The sequence below is a fragment of the Hylobates moloch genome, unplaced genomic scaffold (genome assembly GCF_009828535.3).
Source record: "Hylobates moloch isolate HMO894 unplaced genomic scaffold, HMol_V3 SCAFFOLD_6, whole genome shotgun sequence".
Taxonomy (NCBI): Eukaryota; Metazoa; Chordata; class Mammalia; order Primates; family Hylobatidae; genus Hylobates; species Hylobates moloch.
This window is the reverse complement of record NW_026652281.1, coordinates 128,278,267-128,296,172: the sequence shown is the minus strand read 5'-3', so window position 1 is coordinate 128,296,172 and position 17,906 is coordinate 128,278,267. Positions and strand designations below refer to the sequence as shown.

The following is a 17,906-nucleotide window of genomic DNA, read 5'->3' as shown; positions in this document are numbered from 1 at the left end:
TAGATCCCAAAACTAGTGGTGCCGGGCCAGACACCGGAAAGGCAGCTCTGATATTGGGGAGGGTGTGACCTGAGCCCTTTGAGACTTAGAATCACCTCTCCTCTACAGGCTCAGCTACTCGGATAAAGCTGACCCTGGCATCAGGGGGATGGAAAGGACTCCAGCCTCAGCTGTGAGTCTGGATTCTCCCCAGGGCTCTGCTTCCCTGCATTGCAGCTTCTGACAAGTTATCTGCCCACTCACCTCTGGGCCTCAGCTTTTCTATCTGGAAAAAGGATGTGGGGATTAGAGTCAGCTGCCTCCTGGGGCCCTTCCAACCCTGCTCTGGGTCCCAAGCCTTCCTCAGCCAGGATAGGTGTGATAGAACTACGTGCCCAGAGGAAGCCAGGCCTGTGATGTATGGGACACGTTGGAGCTGGCTGAACTCTTAAGGGGTCTTCTTTAATTACTAAATTCTCTAAGTTAAGCAGGAACAATGAGGACACAAAGCACTTAATCAGAAATACACAAGCCTTGAAGGCTGACAAACAGAATGGAGTGATGGTTCCCAAAGAGGGCTAGCTCAAGTGTCTGCAGGACAGGCCAAACCTCCCTCAGGGCTACTCTTACCTTCCATCCTACTAGGATTCCCAAGGTAGGGAATAGCTGGGCAGCTTCTATCCAAGTTGCTTCTGCCTAATTCACTCTTGCCTGGCGAGGCTCAGAATTTGAGGGTAGTTGGCCGGGCGCGGTGGCTCATGCCTGTAATCCCAGCACTTTGGGAGGCCGAGGCGGGTGGATCACGAGGTCAGGAGATCGAGACCACCCTGGCTAACATGGTGAAACCCTGTCTCCACTAAAAATACAAAAAAAAAAAAAAAAATAGCCGGGCGTGGTGGTGGGCACCTGTAGTCCCAGCTACTCGGGAGGCTGAGACAGGAGAATGGCGTGAATCTGGGAGGCAGAGCTTGCAGTGAGCCGAGATCGCGCCACTGCACTCAGCCTGGGCGACTGAGCAAGACTCCGTCTCAAAAAATAAAAAATAATTTGAGAGAAGTTGTTTAGGAGTCTATCCCAACGGCTTGAGTATGTGACTATAGCCATTCACCCCAAAATGCTGCTCCCTGAATAGCATTCAACAGAGCTCCCTGAGGTTCCATTAATGCTGGTGGTCTTTACATGCCACCTGTAGTAGATAAATTCTTCATGCTTACCGGAGGCTTTCACTTGCCAAACACCAGTGATGCTTTTTAGAATTATAGACTGTTAGAGTTCAGGGTTCTAAAGATCACTCAGTCCAATCTACAGCATGAAGTTTGACTCTCCAGTCTCTTCTTTCATGCTACTAGTGATGGAGTGCTCACTTCCACTACCCTGCCCCACCCTCCAATGAGGCAGCCTGCCAGTTTGTGATGGTTCTGAAATTTTTCTTCATACTGAACTGAAACTTCTGGAACCTCCTCATACTTGGCCACAATCCTGTCCTCCAAGGCTGTAGATGACACGTCAGCAGCTTCTACCCATGACAGTCCTGCTGAGATTTGAAGACAATAGTCAGGTCTTCCTGCCTGTTCTCAAGGCTGACCAACTCTTGTTCTGTTAACAGCCCCACCTATAATATGGTTTTGAGCCACCTCCTACATCCTGTCGGTTTCTTTGGGACGTCTTCCAGTGTGTCAGTTTACCCTCTAAAATGAGAGCATACTCTAGAGCATCTCACCAGCCCCAATCTGAGCTCAGGTGGCTCTCCATGGCTCTGGACACTGTCTTCTCATTCTACCCTGATTGTGTCTGCTTTTGACAGCTGTGTCCTACTATCTCAGGTTTGCTTCAGGTTGAACCTACTGCAAGGCTCTGGTCTGCTTGACAGCAAGGATCTGGGCCCCAAAGCTGTGAGTGTCACCTGGGTATAGGGGCTCTATTTCCAGCCTTCTTAGGAGAAGGGCTGCCCTGGAGCTCAGGAGGACTGAAGAGAGCATCTGTTCCAGCCCTGACCCTTCACAGATGGGGAAACTGAGAAGGAACATGACTTACCTAAAGTCACACAGTAAAGCTGGAATTGAGTCTCCTGACCTCAACCCCCGGCCTGGGTTCTCCCTGCGTCCTGTACTGCTGGCAGCCTCCTCTGCAGCTTTCTTGCTACCAAGTTTCCGTTGACTCAGGAAGCTGTCATCCCTCTTCCAGAGTGTAGTCCGGATACCCCACCCCAGCCCTATGCTCCCCACCCCTCTTTGGGAAGGGAAAATTCTTATGTCCCCCTCCCAACTCCCCCCTACCACCACCCACGCACACACACTGCAGGTGCCCTCTGCTCCATGACCTCTGAGGAGCAAGTTGTCAGGGCCCCAACCTGGGGATTTTCCACTCAGTAGTTGCTTGTTGAGACCTACCTAGTTCAGGGTCACGTGTCCTCAGGCTTTTGTGTGCACTAGGATCATCTGGCTAGGCTGCTAAAGATGGAGATTCTCACCAGGCGTGGTGGCTCATGCCTGTAATCTCAGCACTTTGGGAGGCTGAGGTGGGTGGATCACTTGAAGTCAGGAGTTTGAGACCTGCCTGGCCAACATGGTGAAACCCCGTCTCTACTGAAAATACAAAAATTAGCCTGGTGTGGTGGTATGCGCCTGTAATCCCAGCTACTCTGGAGGCTAAGGCAGGAGAATTGCTTGAGCCCGGAAGGCAGAGGTTGCAGTTGAGCTAAGATCGTGCCACTGCACTCCAGCCTGGGCAACAGAGCCAGACTCCATCTCAAAAAAAAAAAAAAAATGCAAATTCCAAGCACACATACTGTAGGTCTAGAATGCAACCTGGACATTCGTGTTGAGCAAGCCTTCCAGGTGGCTCTAGTACAGGAGGTCCATAGACCACATTCCTAAGAAATACTGTTCTGGGCATCATAACATACTGGGGCAAGTCCAATATAGATTTCAAAATCCTGTCCTCAAAGAGCCCGTTGGGCTAGCAGGAGAGACAGACAGCTAACCAGATGTAGATACTCTCAGGGGTGCCTGGAACATGGAGAAGACAGGAACTAACTCCGCCCCAGGGCAGGTCAGGAGAGAAGCAGAGAAATGGTGTGTGCACTGAGCCTGGGGGCCCTAGTTAGACCTAACCATGTGTCACGGTGGGATGGTCTTGAGCATGTAAGGTGTCTCGAACATACAGATGCCTGTGTTGGGGGGCAGGCGTGTAATAGGTAGCACTAGGTTATTTTGGTTTGGTTTTGACCTAGCAAATTTGCCAACATTTTTTTAAAAAGTGATAATATTCCACGTTGGCAAGGTTGCAGTGAAACTGGCCTTTTTTTTTTTTTTTTTTTTGAGACAGTCTTTCTCTGTCACCCAGGGTGGAGTGCAGTGGCCCAATCTCAGTTCACTGCAACCTCCGCCTCCCAGGTTCAAACAATTCTTGTGCCTCAGCATCCCAAATAGCTGGGATTACAGGCACATGCCACCACACCTGGCTAATTTTTGTATTTTTAGTAGAGATGGGGTTTTGTCATGTTGGCCAGGCTGGTCTCAAACTCATGGCTTCAAGTGATCCTCCCACCTCGGCCTCCTAAAGTGCTAGGATTACAGGTGTGAGCTACCACACCTAGCTGAAACTGGTCTTCTTGTGTGCCATTTGAAGGTGAGTAAATTGGTTGAACCTTTCAATATTAGACATGTAATATTAGATGTGTATAAAATTTTACAAATCAGTTTATTTTTTAATTTTAATTTTAATTTTTTATTTTTTGTGACAGGGTTTCACTCTGTCGCCCAGACTGGAGTGCAGTGGTGCGATCTTGGCTCACTGCAACCTCCACCTCCTGGGTTCAAGCGATTCTCCTGCCTCAGATTCCCAAGTAGCTGGGATTAGAGGTGCATGCCACTACCGCCTGGTTTTGTATTTTTAGTAGAGACGGAGTTTCACCAGGTTGGCCAGGCTGGTCTCGAACTCCTGACCTCAAATGATCCACCCACCTCTGCCTCCCAAAGTGCTAGGATTATAGGCGTGAGCCACCGCACCTGGCCTAAATCAATATATTTATTAAAGCATAATCGCAAATCAAAAAGTGGAAACAATTTAAACACTCAACAGTGAATGACTAAATTCATCCATAGGGATGTTCTGCTCATCATTAAAATTAACACATTTGCAGAATAGTTAATGCTGTGTAGTAAATGCTCATAATATATTTGAAAAAGTAAGATATGAGGAAGTATATGTAATATTGAATATGTATATGTAGATGAACGATATATGCCACCAGGTTATGGGGTTCTCTCTGGGTCGAGATTTTCTTTCTATATTTTCATGTATTTTCTGTACTTTCTACAACAAATGCCTACTAGTGCTGTAACTGGAAGAAGATATTTATAAATATTTAAGTATTAAGAAATTGAGGCTGGGTGCCTTGGCTCATGCCTGTAATCCCAGTACTTTGGAAGGCCGAGGCAGACAAATCACTTGAGCCTAGGAGTCCGAGACTATCCTGAGCAGCATGGCAAAATTCCGTCTCTACCAAAAATACAAAAATTAGCCAGGTGTGGTAGCATACGCCTGTAGTCCCAGCTACTTGGGAGGCTGAGGCAGGAGAATTGCTTGAGCCTGGGAGGCGGAGGTTGCAGTGAGCCCTGATCACACCACTGCACTCCAGCCTGGGCAACAGAGCAAGACTCAATCTCAAAAAAAAAAAGCCAGAAAAAAAAGAAAGAAATTGGAGTGGAGGTAGACTGGGGGACAGATGATGATAGCCTTAACTGCCATTCTGAAGGAGTTATCTTGTTTTGTCAAGAGCTGGGGACTCAAGTACAAGGCCACGTGCTGCCTGTGGTCTGAAAGCTGTTGTGGTGGTTATCTGAAAGAAGGCAGCATTTCATGAGCTTTTGACCTTATTTCAGACGACAAAACCTGAGACCCAGGGGCAGCCCAAGAGGTCTGCCAAAGCAGATGACGTGGATCTTTGTTCTTGCCATGTTTCTGAAACATGGCAATCGTCTTATGCAATATTTGAGCTCTTAGTATGTGCCAGACACTGCAGTTGCATTATTTCATCTCATCCTAAAAGAGCCTCATGAGAAATCCGAGGCATGGAGAGGTCAGTCACATGGTGTTGAATTTAGTATTTGAACCCAGACCTGTGTGGTTCTACAATTCTAGAGTTCTTAACCACTCTGCTCTGCAGTCTCTAATATTCTGACACCTGGTTCTAATGCTGATTTGAACATTAAGGCACAGTGTGACAGTGTCTTAAACCTCCCTGAGCCTCAGTTTCCTCGCCTGTAGTGACCTTTGCCTCACAGTACTGTTGAGAGGAGCTGAGATGAGAGCTTAGAGTTTGAACACTATGGGATCATCCAGTTAAACCACCAGACCTCCTCATCCCTACCTCACAGAGGAGGAAGCAGAAGCCAGAGCGGGAAGGGATTTGCCCAAGTTTGTAACAGAGCTGGGACTAGAATCTAGGCCTTCTGGCTCCCGTAAAAACATTGTCTGAGTTCAGCTAATCAGTCGTGGCAACAAGGAAGAGACAACCATTTATGTTTATCTCCCTCCTTCCTCCAGCCCAGGGTGGGGAGGCTGGCTGCTGTCACTTCCCCAGATTCCGGTGTTGACAGTTTCTCTGAGTCGTGCCTGGACCAGGCTTCCTCCTCTTCCCTGGAAAGGGTGGATTGAGTCTTCACCACGGTGGTGGGGGAGCTAAATTGTCAGGTCTGCCCAGCCACTCAGCAGATTGGGGGCACGAGGATGTGGGGGAGGCCCCATGCCTCACTCAGTCCTCCAGGGGCTTACACGTGCCAGGCTCTGTGCCCAGCACCATGGAAGAGAAGCAGACTATTCTAGAAGACTTCCCTTGATACATCTTCCCTCCCCAGTGAGAAGCATGCTTTCTAGAAGTATTTCAATGGTTCTTCAGTTTAGGACATTTTTAATAATTTTTGTCAAACATTTTCATAGCCTCTTCATAGTTTGACTTGTGTTTTTGTTTGTTTGTTTTTTGAGACAGAGTCTCACTCTATTGCCCAGGCTGGAGTGCAGTGGCGAGATCTTGGCTCACTGCAACCTCCACCTCCTGGGTTCAAGCAATTCTCATGCCTCAGCCTCCTGAGTAGTTGAGATTACAGGTGTGCACCACCACACCTGCCTAATTTTCGTATTTTTATTAGAGAGGAGTTTTTGCCATGTTGGTCAGGTTGATCTCAAACTCCTGACTGCAAATGATCTGCCCACGTTGGCCTCCCAGAGTGCCAAGATTATAGGCATGAGCCACTGCACCCAGGCCTGACTTGTTTTTTAAAGTGTTTCTTAAAATTGAATCTAGAACATCTTCTTCCTTCCTTCCTTTTTTCCTTCCTTTCTGCCCTTTCCCTTCCTTCTCTCTTTCTTTCTCTTCTTTGTAAGAGCATCTTGAAAAGCATACAAAAGGGCTTAAATTTTTTTTTACCCAAATCCTGGTCCGGTGACCACCGCCAGACATCAACCAACTTTTCACCTCTCCAGCATGAAATGAGAAAATGATGGTGTGAGCGAGTGTGTAATGTTCAGTAAGCATGTCAGTTCTCCTTTCCTGGAAGACTGTTCTTAAGCTTTTCCTTACTATATTTTGGAAGATCAAAATGTCCTTTATTTTATACAATGATAGTAATAATCTACAAATAGTTAGGCCGGGTACAGTGGCTCACGCCTGTAATCCCAGCACTTTGGGAGGCCAAGGTGGGCGGATCATGAGGTCAGGAGATTGAGACCATCCTGGCTAACACGGTGAAACCCGTCTCTACTAAAAATACAAAAAATTAGCTGGACGTGGTGGTGGGCACCTGTAGTCCCAGGTACTCGGGAAGCTGAGGCAGGAGAATGGCGTGAACCCGGGAGGTGGAGCTTGCAGTGAGCTGAGATTGCGCCACTGCACTCCAGCCTGGGTGACAGAGCAAGACTCCATCTAAAATAATAATAATAATAATAATAATAATAATAATAATAATAATATACAAATAGTTTTTTTCAGCATCCTTGCTTATCAGCCCATATCAACTCTCCCATTAAAAAATATTACTCATTTGGCCAGGTACAGTGGCTCAGGCCTCTAATCCTAGCACTTTGGGATGCCAAGGTGGGCAGATCGCTTGAGGCCAGGAGTTCAAGACCAGCCTGGCCAACATGGCGAAACCCTGTCTCTACTAAAAATACAAAAATTAGCCAGGTGTGGTGGCGCCTACCTGTAGTCTCAGCCACTCTGGAGGCTGAGGATCACTTGAACCCAGGAGGCGGAGGTTGCAGTGGCCGGAATCGTGTAACTGCACTCCAGCCTGGGCAACAGAGCAAGACTCTGTCTCAAAAAGAAAAAAAAGGTCGAGGGTGGTGGCTCACACCTGTAATCCCAGCATTTTGGGAGGCTGAGGTGGGTGGATCACAAGGTCAGGAGATCGAGACCATCCTGGCTAACACAGTGAAACCCCATCTCTACTAAAAATACAAGAAATTAGCCGGGCATGGTGGCACGCACCTGTAGTCCCAGCTACTCAGGAGGCTGAGGCAGCAGAATCACTTGAACCCAGGAGGCGGAGATTACAGTGAACCGAGATTGCGCCACTGTACTTCAGGCTGAGAGGCGGAGGTTGCAGTGAGCTGAGATCACACCACTGCACTCCAGCCTGGGCGACAGAGCAAGACTCAGTCTCAAAATAAGTACATTGATTAGTTAATTAAATTTTTAACCAATTGCTCATTTATGAAATCTGGGAGCCACTGGCACTGCTTTGTGATGCAGAAAGCCCTTTTGTATTAGTTATTCCTCTTAGAGGTTTGGGACTTTCAGCCCCACCCGACAACCTCTGGGGAGGGGAGAGGGACTAGAATGTCGCATTGATCACCAATGGTCAATAGTTTAATCAAGTATGCCTATATAATGAAGCCTCCATGAAAAACCCGAGAGGATTGGGTTTGGAGAGCTTCCGCATAGCTGAACACATGGAGGTTCCTGGATGGTGGCCCCCAAGGAGGGTATGGAAGCTCCCTCCCTTTCTCCCATACCTTGTCCTATGCAGCTCATCATCTGCGTCCTTTGTACTATCCTTTATAATAAACCAGTCATTGTAAGTAAGTGTTTTCCCAAGTTGTGTGAGCCACTCCAGCAAATTAATCAAACCCAAAGAGGTCAAGGAAACCTCAACTTGAAGCCCATCTGTCAAAAGTTCTGGAGGCCCAGACTTGTGACACTATCTCCAGGTAGGTAGTGTCAGAATTGAATTAGAGGACACCCAGCTGATGTCCGCTGCAGCACTGATGGGGAGAGCCCCTCCCACACACACGGAAGTCTTCTTCTGTGTGGGTGATTATTGTGGTGTGAGAGCAGAGGAAAAATGGTTTGAGTTTTCTCCAAACAAAAATCAACCCTGAATTGTGGGTCGGGAGGTTTTTAGGGCACCTCAAGTGCATAGCTGGAGTGAGGGTAATAGCAGGTCTGGCCAGATCCTGGGAGAAGAAAGAGGTGGTCTGAGAGGCCCCCAGGGATGGCAGCAGGAGCCAGACTGCAAGGATCTAGGGACAGGTCAAGCAGTGTCAAACTCCCCTGAGGGTTTCCCTGATGGGGATGAGAAGTCCTGTTCTGGGGCCCCTCCCCTGGTAGAGGGTCTGCTGCCTGGGGCTGCGAGGCAGCCTAATGCGCAGGTGTGGGGCAGGGTCTGGTGTAACTGAAGGTCCTGCCTTGCCTTTGGAAGAGTCCCACTGTTGCAGCCCGTCCTCGCATTGACCTCCTACCCTCTACCCACGCCTCACTGTTGTCTCATTTCTTCCAGAAGCGCCAAGAACCAGAACCAGAACAGCCACCCAGACCAGAGCCCCAGGAATTAGGTCCCCTCAATGGGGACACAGGTGAGTAGCCAGCCCCACAAAGGCCCCAACTGCCATCTATGAGGTTCCTACCTTATAATCAACACAGATGATATAGCTACTGAAATATATCATGAGATCTTAGATAGGTTACCTTAATAGGAATATCGTGTCTAAAATCAGGGAGGTAATAGTCCTGACCTGTGCTTCCCTATTCTAGGCTGTTGATACCACACCTAGAGTGCTATATATGTTTCTGGAAAGTACATTTTTAGAGGGATCCAGAAAAAAATTGGAGGGAGTACAACGGAACAAGATCAGACTGGTGAAGAATCTGGAAAACATGTCCTATAAGGAACAGTTAAAGGAACAGAGAATGTTCATCTGGAAAGAAGATGTCGCCATAGGGAGGGAGGGAGGGATGGGAGCAAGGGTTGAAAAACTGTTGGCTACTATGCTTAGTACCTGGGTGACAGGATCGTTTGTATCCCAAAACTCAGCATCACCCAATATACCCAGGTAACGAATCTGCATGCGTACCCCTAAATCTAAACAAAAGTTGAAAAAGAAAAAATATTTATATATAAAATAAGTTAAAATCCATTTTAATTTGTAATGGATCATCTGGGAACCTTCTAACTTGAATATCTAATTTTCTTTTTCAAATGAGTAGAGCTAAATACAGTGCAATAATATTTATTTTATTTTGTTTTCTTTTCTTTGAAATTTGCACGGTATGAAAATAAAAATTACTACATCCAGAAAAAAAAATAGGTTGCCATAAAACAACAATTTTCTCCACATGTCTGAGGTGCCCTAATGGAGCAGAAAGATGAGCCTTGCTTAGTGTGATACAGAGGTCAGTATTAAGATCTCAGGGTAGCAGGAACATGCAGGCAGAATTCAGCTCAATCTCAAAGAATTTTTTGTGTGGTTGTTGATTTAAAACCATCAGAGCTACCTGGTAATAGGAGGAGCTCCCTATCTCTGAAGGTATTTAGTTACAGCCTAGAGGCTGTTGGGAATATTGTAGGTGAAGTTCAAGTACTGCATAAGTAATTGGACCACAAAATCCAATCTGATTGTATATAAGAATTATCCAGGCCAGGTGCGATGGTTCTTGTCTATAATCCCAGGACTTTGGGAGGCCAAGGTGGATGGAATGCTTGAGCCCAAGAGTTCAAGATCAGACTGGGCAACATGGTGAAACCCCGTCTCTACCAAAAATACACACACAAAAAGTTAGCGGGGCGTGGTGGTGTGCCTGTAGTCCCAGCTACTTGGGAAACTGAGGTGGGAGGATCACCTGAGCCAGGGGGGTTGAGGCTGCAGTGAGCTGTGATCGCAGCACTGCCCTCCAACCTGGGCAACAGAGCAAGACCCTGTCTCAAAAAAAGAAAAATTACCTGGAGAACTTCAAAGATGCAGATTCTAGGGACCTACCACAGACCAACTAAATAAAAATCTCGGAGAGTGGGCTGAAGAAGCTGCATATTATGCAGCCCACTCTCTGGGCTGAAGCTTTTACTTAATAATTCTGATTTCCAATTTTTCTTGAAGAATCCAAAGAAGAACTGGCAATGTATGCCTTCATGTCAACCAGGGGCTGGAGCCGGAAGCAGCTGCCTCCTCTTTGGCCGGCCAGGATGGGGCTCTGCAGTTGGCTACAGAGCCATATTTTCTGAAGAAAAATATAAATATATTTATATTATATAAATATAAATATATATATACTAAATATATATATTTATTTTTATTTTATATTTTTATTTTTTCAAGACGGAGTTTCGCTCTCGTTGCCAGGCTGGAGTGCAGTGGCAGGATCTCAGCTCAGTGCAACCTCCGCCTCCCAGGTTCAAGCGATTCTCCTGCCTCAGCCTCCCGAGTAGCTGGGATTACAGGCGCCTGCCACCATGCTCAGCTAAATTTTTTTGGATTTTTGGTAGAGACGGGGCTTCACCATGGCCAGGCTGGTCTCGAACTCCTGACCTCAAGTGATCCACTCACCTCGGCCTCCCAAAGTGCTGAGATTACAGAAGTGAGCCACTGCACCGGGCAGAGAGAGACAGAGAGAGAGAGAGATTTCTAATAAGCTTCTCTCCAGTTGTGGTCAATCTGGTACTAATCTTGTGGACCAAAATTTGAGCCAAATGAATTGTGAGAATTCAGGGTTCTCTGATCTTAACTGTTGCCATCATCTGACGTCTGTCTATCTGCTTATGGCCTCTGGGACTCGGGCACCAGCTCACTTCTCCTATCCTGACGGGACTGAGCAGCATTGGGATCGTCCTCATCCTCACATTTCTTCCATATCCATTGCCAGACCTTGCTTATGGAATTTTCTAATAATAATGCTAACATTAATAATGCCAACAACACTAGTATTAGGCTCTAATGCTTGTCATGAGCACTGACAAACATTTAGAGAACATTTCATGAATAATAAGGAATATTTATTGAGCACTTCCAAAGTGCCTGGCACTGTATTTCTTTCTTTCTTTTTGTTTTTTAGATAGAGATGGGGTCTCACCATGTTGCCCAGGCTGGTCTCAAGCTCCTAGGCTCAAGCAATCCAGCCTCCTTGGCCTCCCAAAGTGCTAGGATTACAGGCGTGAGCCTCTGCAATTGGCCTGCACCAAGTTTTTTTGTTTTTTGAGACGGAGTCTCTGTGGCCCAGGCTGGAGTGCAATGGTGCCATCTCAACCTCCACCTCCCAGGTTCAAGCGATTCTCCTGCCTCAGCCTCCCGAGTAGCTAGGATTTTTTGTATTTTTAGTAGAGACGGGGTTTCACCATGCTGTCCAGGCTGGTCTCGAACTCCTGGGCTCAAGTGATCCACTCACCTTGGCCTCCCATAGTGCTGGGGTAACAGGTGTGAGCCACCGCGCCTGGCCTACATTTCCTTTTGTGCACAAGCAAGCAGGATAAGGTGGTAGTTAGGAGTATTTGCCATGGAAACAGATTGTGTAGGTTCATATCCCTGCTCCCTTAATTTTGAACTGGGTGACCTTGAACAAGTTGAACAACTCTGAGCCTCAACTTCCTCGTCTGTAGGATGGGTGTAATAATATTACTCACGACTATTGGGTAGCTGTGAGGAGCAGGTGAGTCATCCCTCTGAGGCACTTGGAACAGTGCTGGACATGTTGCAGGCATGGTAAGCTCTCAGTCCTCCTATCCTGCTTTTATTATTTTTATTGCCATTGTTTCCTGATTTAATCATCTCAGCCTCACTCATGTGGTAGGTGCCATAATTATCCTGATCCCATGTATTAGGTAACTGAGGCACAGAGAGGATGGCTACTGCCTTAGGTCATACCTAGCATCTGATAGACTCAGCGTGGCATTGGCAGGGCCTGTTTTGGAGTTTCCCGAAGCAGGGGCTAGACTTCCTGGTTGTGTTTCCTTCCTGCTCTCAAGTAGCACCCTCTGCTACCAGCTGAGGAGACGCTAAAGGTGAGGGGCCACAAACTCAGATGCTCTTGGGACCCAGCAGGTGAAGCAAATGACATGTGGCCCTTTGTATACATTTTTAATAATAGCAGGAGGTGAAGACTGTAGCCAACTGCAGAGCCCCATCCTGGCCGGCCAAAGAGGAGGCAGCTGCTTCCGGCTCCAGCCCCTGGTTGACATGAAGGCATACATTGCCAGTTTTTCTTTGGATTCTTCAAGAAAAATTGGAAATCAGAATTATTAAGTAAAAGCTTCCCAGTTATTAAGTATCAACAACTAATTTTTAAATCTTTTGCCCAGACTGGAGTGCAGTGGTTCAGTCATAGCTTACTGCAGCCTTGAACTCCTGTGCTCAAAACCATCCTCCTGCTTTGGTCTCCCTAGTAGCTGGGACTGCAGGTGCATGCCATCATGCCCAGCTTTTTTCTTTTCTTTTTTTTTTTTTAGAGATAGGGTCTCACTGTGTTTTCTAGTCTGGTCTCCAACTCCTGGTCTCAAGTGCTCCTCCCACCTCAGCCTCCCAAAGTGCTGGGACTACAGGTGTGAGCCACCGTGTCTGGCCAGCAACTAATTTTTAAAAAAATGGGGAAGAACATGGAGACCAGAGGACAAAATGAGACCATTGGCTTATTCCTTGAAAGAGGATCTCCAAATCCATAGAGACTCGAGGGGCTGTCTCTGGAGACTGGTCCCACCTGAAATCATTCTTGAGGCAGAGACCAGGGTTCTCATCCCTTAGCCCCATTTCCCACACTCTCTCTGCCAGCTCTGACTATACTTCCACTCTGTGAGTTTTTTTTTTTTTTTTTTTGCTTTTTCATCTCTAGCTATAACCGTCCAGCTCTGTGCATCAGAGGAGGCTGAGCGGCACCAGAAGGATATAACCAGAATTCTCCAGCAACATGAGGAGGAAAAGAAGAAATGGGCACAACAGGTAAGTCCAGGTGCCCCCACCCCCTGTCTTTCTCCTGCTCAGCTAACTTTGCTGAATCCCAGAGTGAGTGCCTACCTTAGGTTTTTGTTGCTGTTGTGAGAGTCCCTTACTCATTTTGCCAAGAAGGGAGTCCTTTATCTGTTAAACACATATTTTTATCAGGGCACTGTGTGCTGGGCACATTGGTTAAAACAAGCAGAGCTGGCAGCTGCTTTCACGAAGCTGAGAGTCTATTTGGGAAGAGTAAAAGCTGTTGATGCTGCTAGATTAATTGCCTTTCTGGGCCCACCTCATGGTTGGGTGGGACCGCAGAACTCGTTCTGGCTGATTCGTTATAGAAAGAAGAACCAGTGTCACTTCTAGGGCAAGCATTTAGTTGCCAGTTCAAGACCCTCAAGGTCTTTCTGTCTAGCTAAGTGACAGGACTGTTGTAATGGCCGCTCCATCAGCCTGATCTCTGGATGATTATCCCTGGATAATCCTGGATAATCCCTGGCAGCAGAGCTCCCTGCCACACAAAATGGGTAGGTAGTGAGGGCAAAATAAACCTTTTAAGCCACTGAGACTTTGCCATTGTTTGTTATGGCAGCATAATTTAGCTTATCCTGACTGAGATGGGACATCAGATGCTAAACGCAGTTAAGCAGAAATACTTATTGCAATTAAAAGTGCTATGAAAAGTTTATAGTGCTGTGAAAGGACATAAGAGAACCCTTAACCAAGGCTGTGGGTTCAGAGAAGGCTTCTCGAAAGGGATGACACTGAGGCTTTAAAATTACCCAGAAATGAAAATTGAAGGACATTCTACAGAATTTCCAGCCTATATTAGTCAAATGTCAAGGCCATGAAACATGAGGAAAGACTGGGGAACAATTCTAGATTGAAGGACACTAAAGTGATGGGATGACTGAATGTAACCTGCAGCCCAGGATTTCCTTTTCCTCATTCTAACTTGGTCACTCATCCTTCGCCTCTCTTTGCCTCCATTTCTTCCTTTACCAGAGGGAGTGGGTAGAGTAGCAGGAAAGATTTGGTGGTGTACACACGTTTTCTCTAAATTTTCTTTAGTTTAAGTTATAAATATGAAATATGTTCAGGGTAAATATTCAAAATTCTGAAATTTAAAGTCACTTCTTTAAGATGGATCTGGGCCAGGCACGCCTGTAATCCCATCACTTTGGGAGGCCAAGGCAGGCAGATCACCTGATGTCAGGAGTTTGAGACCAGCCTGGGCAACATGGCGAGACCACCGTCTCTACAAAAATACAAAAATTAGCCCAGCCTGGTGGCGCATGCCTGTAATCCCAGCTACTTGGGAAGCTGAGGCAGGAGAATCGCTTGAACCTGGGAGGCAGAGGTTGCAGTGAGCTGAGATCACACCACTGCACTCTACCCTGGGTGGCAGAGCAAGAATCCATCTCAAAAAAAAAAAAGGCTCTGTAGTTACAAACTAATCACTCTATTAAATTGCATGGTTATTTATTACTAAAAGATTTTCTGCTAGATTTTATTCACCCAGTCGACTTGTTGGGGGAGATTACTATGTGCGGGGAGGGTACAGCCTCGGCACTGCCAGGGGTACAGGGAGAAATCGGGTCCAGACCCTGCCCTCAGGTGTTCGCTGGGTGGAAGGCTGCAACGAGTGCCCCCCCACACATTAAAATGGTCTTAGCTTAGATGCATTTTTCAGAAACACACCTTTTATGAAAGGTAAGTTAACTGTATGCAGCTGCCGGTCTTTAGTTTGTTTTGGTAGAGTTACCATGGTAATGTCATTTGGCCCTGACTCTTACCTGTGGAATTCCTTAACCTTGAGACTTGTAAGGGCCTCAGGTATTGTCATGTTGAGTCCCTTCATTATACAGTGGAGGGAGCTCATTAGACAGGAACTCAGTGGTATGCTGGGGCTAGAACCCCTTTAAGTCATGCCTTGCCTCAGGATATGCCCCATCAGCTGTACCTTACAGGTGGCAAAGGGACTGGAAAACATCTCAAGTGCGGGACAATGAGAAGGGCTGGGAGGGTTCAGCCTGGAGAAGAGAAATGTTGGGAACACGGGCCACTGTGCTCAGATCTCTGAGGGGCTGCCTGGGTTGAGGGAACAGTCTGGCTCTGTGTGACCCCAGAGGGCAGATCTGGGACCTGATGGTAGAAGTTGGAGGTCGCTTGCAACAGCAAGCCTTACACAAGCAGAGAAACACCTTGGGAGGCTTCCTGCCTTGAGTAAGCATCAGGATTAGAATACTCCTACATCCTTTTCCATGTAGATAATTATATGGGAACCCCCTGCTAAACCCTAAAAAAGGCAAATTCTGCCACACTTGCTGTGTCCTGGAAGTCTTGTGTCCTCTCTGGGCATGGCATTCCCATCCCTCAGAGGAAGGGTTAGGACTCTGGTCACCAAGTTCCACGCAGGCCCAGGTGAGGGGATAAGAGATGCTGTGCTGATCCTGCTCAACCTTAGTCCTGCCCGGGACTCTCTGCCCCCAGGTGGAGAAGGAAAGGGAGCTAGAGCTTCGGGACAGACTGGATGAGCAGCAAAGGGTCCTGGAAGGAAAGAATGAAGAGGCCCTGCAAGGTAAGGGTAGAGATGTTCCACTGGCTAAGGTGTGGGAGGCGCTTCCTTCTGGCCCCACCTGCCGAGTTCACCTGGGCTCTCCCACTGGTCCCTCCCTGTCTGTCTGATCCACAAGCAATTGACTCAAACCTACAGGATCCTTGGCCCTAGAGGGCTGATGGACTTTTCCTTTGGGGCATGGATTTAAGAGGCTGGCATCAAGCTTTCTTTTTCCTTATTCGAGAGGTATTTTTTTCTTTCCATTTAAAAAGCAATCCATATTTATTAAGGGAAATTTGGAAAACCCAGACAAATAGAATAATTTTTAAATACACATATTCCATCCCCACGATGATGGTAGCTCTTATTTATTGTTAGATTGATTATTTTGAAAAATAACTGTCTTTCCTCTTATATCACCAAATGTGATCATCATAGAAAATTTGGAAACTGTAGATTAGACAAAAAGATCTTACAGCACAGTGGTTAATGTCTCATTCTTGGCTTGGCATAGTGGCTCACGCCTGTATTCCCAGCACTTTGAGAGTCCAAGGTGGATAGACTGCTTGAGCCCAGGAGTTCAAGACCAACCTGGGCAACATAGCAAGATTCTGTCACTATTAAAAATAAATAAATAGATAATAGATAGATAGATAGATAGATAGATAGATAGATAGATAGATAGATAGATAGATTGCTTGAGCCCAGGAGTTCAAGACCAACCTGGGCAACATAGCAAGATGCTGTCACTATTAAAAATAAATAGACGATAGATAGATAAGAGGGAGGGAGGGAGATAGATGGATGGATGGATGGATAGATAGATAGATAGATAGATAGATAATCAAACTTTCCAGTTTGGTAAGATAGATAGATGATAGATAGATAGATAGATAGATAGATAGATAGATAGATAGATAGATAGATAGATAAATCTCATTCTCTAGAGCTCCAGTCCCTGGGTCTAAACTTCATCTCCACTGCTTACCAGCTCTGTAACCTTGAAGAAGTTACTTTACCTCCCTAATAGGTTGTTTGTAAGAATTAAACAATTTAATGATAGATAGACAGAGATAGAATTTAGAACAGTGCAAGATACTTAGCAATAATTCTTAGCACTGATTTTATTGTTGAGAAAATTTAAATCATAATTCCACCCAGAGTTAGCCACTGTTACCCCTTTGAAATAGATTCCTTCCATTTCTTTTTCTGTATGTATACATAGAATATACATCTATACACACACACTTTGGGGAGGGGAGGTAAATTATTTTTTTTACTTTGTGTTGCATTAGCATCCTGTCATTAAATTATTTTTTTTCACTTTGTGTTATATTAGCATCCTGTCATAAACATTAAATGATAAATGTCATTAAACATTAAATTTGGTATAGAAGTCATTAAACTTCTATACCAAGAGTTTTAGTAACTACATAGCATTCCAGTATGCACCCTTGTTCATTTAACTGAGTCCCTTTGTTAGGCATTTAGGTAATTTCAAGATTTTTGCCATTGTTTATAACAGCAATGATACTTACATAATGAACCCCGGTTTTATAAAATCTTTGTCACATTCATGATTTCAGCGTTAGAATAACATCCTAGTAGAATTGGTGTGGTAAAGTTTATGTATATATATTTTTTATTCTGGTAAAATAGACATAAGATTTACCATTAGTGACATTTAGTACATTCACAGTGCCATCACTCCAAAAGGAAACTCCCACCCACTGAGCAGTCACTTTGTTTGTTTTGGTTTTTTTTTTGTTTGTTTGTTTTTTGTTTGTTTGTTTGTTTGAGACAGGGTCTCGCTCTGTTGCCCAGGCTGGAGTACAGTGGCGCAATCTCGGCTCACTTCAACCTCCGCCTCTTGGGCTCAAGCAATCCTCCCCCCTCAGCCTTCTGAGTAGCTACAGGCGCATGCCACCATGCCCAGCTAATTTTTATATTTTTTTGTAGAGATGAGGTTTTGCCATGTTTCCCAGGCAGGTCTCAAACTCCTGGGCTCAAGTGATCTGCCCACCTCGGCCTCCCAAAGTGCTGGGATTACAGGCATGAGCCACCGTGCCCAGCCTAAGCAGTCACTTCTTATCTTGCCACTAGCCCCTGGCAACCACCAATCCACTGTCTGTCTCTATGGCCTTGTCCATTCTGGACACGCATATAAACG

The 17,906-nt window shown here is 46.1% G+C and overlaps 1 protein-coding gene across 1 annotated transcript in view; it reads left to right on the top strand.

Annotated features, from left to right (window-relative positions):
• CCDC69 (coiled-coil domain containing 69) overlaps nucleotides 1-17,906 on the top strand; it is a 42,636-nt gene that overhangs the window by 9,671 nt on the left and 15,059 nt on the right. Inside the window, exons 2-4 of the mRNA XM_032158396.2 lie at nucleotides 8,760-8,835; nucleotides 13,073-13,179; nucleotides 15,670-15,757. Coding sequence (XP_032014287.1) covers nucleotides 8,760-8,835; nucleotides 13,073-13,179; nucleotides 15,670-15,757 — 271 coding nt within the window. The remainder of the gene's footprint in view (nucleotides 1-8,759; nucleotides 8,836-13,072; nucleotides 13,180-15,669; nucleotides 15,758-17,906) is intronic.